General features: G+C 40.4%; 1 protein-coding gene across 1 annotated transcript in view; it reads left to right on the top strand.

Annotated features, from left to right (window-relative positions):
• nid2a (nidogen 2a (osteonidogen)) overlaps window positions 1-3,446 on the top strand; it is a gene marked incomplete in the record, with an annotated part of 31,943 nt that overhangs the window by 8,622 nt on the left and 19,875 nt on the right. The window contains 4 exon segments of the mRNA XM_035677567.1: window positions 2,266-2,305; window positions 2,861-2,970; window positions 3,072-3,205; window positions 3,319-3,430. Coding sequence (XP_035533460.1) covers window positions 2,266-2,305; window positions 2,861-2,970; window positions 3,072-3,205; window positions 3,319-3,430 — 396 coding nt within the window.

Raw genomic sequence — 3,446 nt, forward strand, 5'->3', positions numbered from 1 at the left:
GTGTGTGTGTGTGTGTGTGTGTGTGTGTGTGTGTGTGTGCGGGGATTGTCGGAGCACACACTCACATACATGCTGAGCTACACTCTGGCTGAAAGTCTTTGATGTGTGTTGGCTGCAATTTGTTGTCTTCCAGCTGTGAGTCTGTAAAGCACACCAGGAATACTTTACACACTCAGACAGACTCAAACACAGCAAACTGACCACACAGACAGAGGAGGGAGGAGAACAGAGCGCAAATTAAAGGAATAGTTTGACATTTTGGGAGCTTGTATTCTCATATGCCTTTGGATAGATTCCAGTCTGTATGCTAAGCAAACCGCCTGCAGGATGTAGCTTCGTAATTGGTGTATAAACATGAGAGCGGATAGGTCTCTTCAAGGAAGATGAATGAGCGGATTTTCCCAATATTGTCAAACTGTTCCTCTAATGCGTATGAAGGTGAATACAGCCTTCATGTGTGCACGGTTTTCAAAAAAAGCGCCTTTTACCTCGACAAACTACAACGACACAGTGCATTTTCACATGTAGACACTTTGTTGAAAAACAGCATATAAAGATGAAAAGAGCGAAAACATACATTCTAAAGTCTCTTTCAGCGTGTCTCTAATGAGTTTCCATCCACCTGTTTTAATGCAGATTTTTAATTTATGAGTAAGAAAAGCTAAAGGGAAACAAAACTAAACATTGTCATTTTTGCTTTACTAAGGAGGAACAAGGGTGCCTTATTGATAAAACAAAACTGTGTAAAGAATTATGGAAACATAATTGCATAAGTTTAATTTTCTTTCTGGCTGCACTGTATTATTTTCACCTACACGTAATGCTGGCGGCTCTCTGTAAAAACAATGCTTTGAGTTAAAGCTAACATGCTCACAGTGACTCCACTAACATGCAGATATAATGTTTACTATGTTCACCTTCTTAGTTTAGCGTGTTAACATTGCTTGCTATTTGCTAATTAGCATTAGAAACTAAGACAGCTGAGCCTGATGGGAATCAACTATTCAGCACAAAAAATTTTCAGCCTCAAATCAATTTTATGTGTGGAAAGTAAATCCCATCATACAAATGAGGGGAAATAGACATTTAAGATTTTGATGAAACACACTGACTCACATTGTCATATTGTTGACTCATTTTTTTATATCTGTTTGGATGTAAACATCCTCTTTTCCCCATATATTTCTCCCTTATAAACTAAACCCATGGCCTCTCTTCCACTCTGCCAATCCCCCGCATCCTTTCATCTCTCTATCTGTCTAAACCTCTCTCCCTCTATCCCTCTACTTTTTTGCTTCTCATCTTCTCTCTCGCCTCTCCTCCTGTGTGTGGGTGTGTGATGCCCCTGTAGGATGATAGAATGCTGTATTTGTATCCCAAATCAGCCATTTACAAAAAAGACAAACAGAGATTCACTCATTTGTTCCATGTGCTGTTTGGAATCTAGTGAAAGTTGCTGCACTCAGGATTGGTAATCACCACTGGCAAGTTTTAGTAATAGTTGCTGTACAATTATCTTTCTTTCATACCCATAAATTGCTCATTTTAGAGAGTGAAGAGTGAGAGTTTTAGAGAGAAATTCTTACTTTTTGCCTGCTCAGCAAAGGTGACCACCACTTTCATGCTGACTATCCAGTTCTGTTTTATTCCAAATAAATCCAGAGCACATCTGTTTCTATCTGTCACAGGAACAGATCAGGAGAGATCATCCATCAGTGTTTAGCATGTGTTAAAGCTTCTATGAACAACATATATAAATAACTGTAACACTATATGTAACTTTATTAGTTATTTATTATGACATTTTAAGACCTTACAGTTTATACTTATGAAATATGTGTTGAAACATTTTTAGATGCCTTTTGGGGTTCATAAAGCAGCAGTGAATGTGTGTGTGTGGATTAGTGGGTGTGGGAGGCAACAGCTGGTTTCTGTCCAAGTAGTGCCTTGACGTGTGTGTGTGTGTGTCTCCATGTGTCTCCATGGATCTTGTGCACCTTCTTATTCTCTCTCTCCAGCTGAACTTATATGGAAACAACCTTTAATGGCCCCCATTTCAACCTGCATGTTTGTATGATGTAAATACCAGAAAGAGATCAAGGGAAAACATGAACACTGCAAATGACAGTAATAGTCTGTATGTATCTCTCTATATGTTTAGTCGTATTGTCATTTAGCCAGGATTCTGGATAGGAGTCATTATGATATTAATTATATATCTATTGTATTTGTAATGCATAATAGTTATTTCTCTCTCTCTTTCAGTGATCCAGTACACTACGGAGAACAAAGAAACATGTGCCAGGTATGTGAAGATGCATGATATATACCTGTTGTTCCTGGTAAAGGGAATGTATGTCAGAACGATTTATAGTGGTTGTTGATTGTTTTAATTAGAGACTTTATCAGGTTTTTTGGGATGGGGAGGGGAGCTGAACCTTATGTTTCACTTTATAAATAGCAAGGTCCTTCCCAGCATTATCAGTGTTGATAATGAATTCCTTTTCCTTCTGAATCCCCCCAGCCTTTTGAAATAATAAGGCATAAAAAGAGAGGGAGCTGTACAAAATCTGATACATTGCCTCAAGTGATGTCACTTGAGTCAGCGTCAGTTTGGGCTGAAGACTACAAGAATAAACAAAGGGTGCAGAGTTAGAAAGAAGTGACAGACTTTGTAGCCCACTCCTCATCTCTGTTTAAGGCTAGCAACGCTAGGTTACGTTAGCAGTTATTAGCATAACACAATCTCTGACCAAACTGTTGGAGTTGGGTTGCATTGTGGGAAGTAAACGATATCTCTGGTTCGTCTGTTTTGATTGTGTCTCTTTTTGTTTTTCTTTGCTCTTTCTTGCCGTTCCAGATTCCAGCAGCAGTGCTCCCAGAATGCAATTTGCTCCGACTACGCCACAGGCTTCTGCTGTCACTGCCGACCTGGCTTCTATGGAAACGGACGCCACTGTCTACCCGAGGGTTAGAGCGCCACCATTAACCAAAAGAGACACATTTAATCTTCCTTCTGTGTTTAAATCTAGTAGTTTATCTTTTGTGTAATCCCTGTGTTGCTCTTCCAGGTGCTCCACAGCGTGTTAGCGGTAAGGTGAAAGGAACGGTGACCGTGGGTTCGACTCCAGTGGAGCTGAACAACATTGATCTTCACGCCTACATCGTGGTGGGTGACGGGAGAGCGTACACTGCCATCAGCGAGGTAGGACTCCAGTTCGATATGTTGCTTTATACATTTAAAATCTTATTCAAGAACTCAATATGATTTACTTTTTCTCATCCACATTTCATATTCCGGTCTCTTCGATTGGTCAGGTGCCCGAGCCAGTGGGCTGGGCTCTGATGCCACTTGCACCAATAGGAGAGCTGTTTGGATGGCTGTTTGCTCTGGAGCTGCCCAATAGCCAAGCAGGATTCAAAATCACAGGTGTGTGTGTGTGTGT

Source organism: Morone saxatilis, unplaced genomic scaffold, assembly GCF_004916995.1.
Source record: "Morone saxatilis isolate NCDOM2014 unplaced genomic scaffold, NCSU_SB_2.0 Contig6, whole genome shotgun sequence".
Classification (NCBI taxonomy): domain Eukaryota; kingdom Metazoa; phylum Chordata; class Actinopteri; family Moronidae; genus Morone; species Morone saxatilis.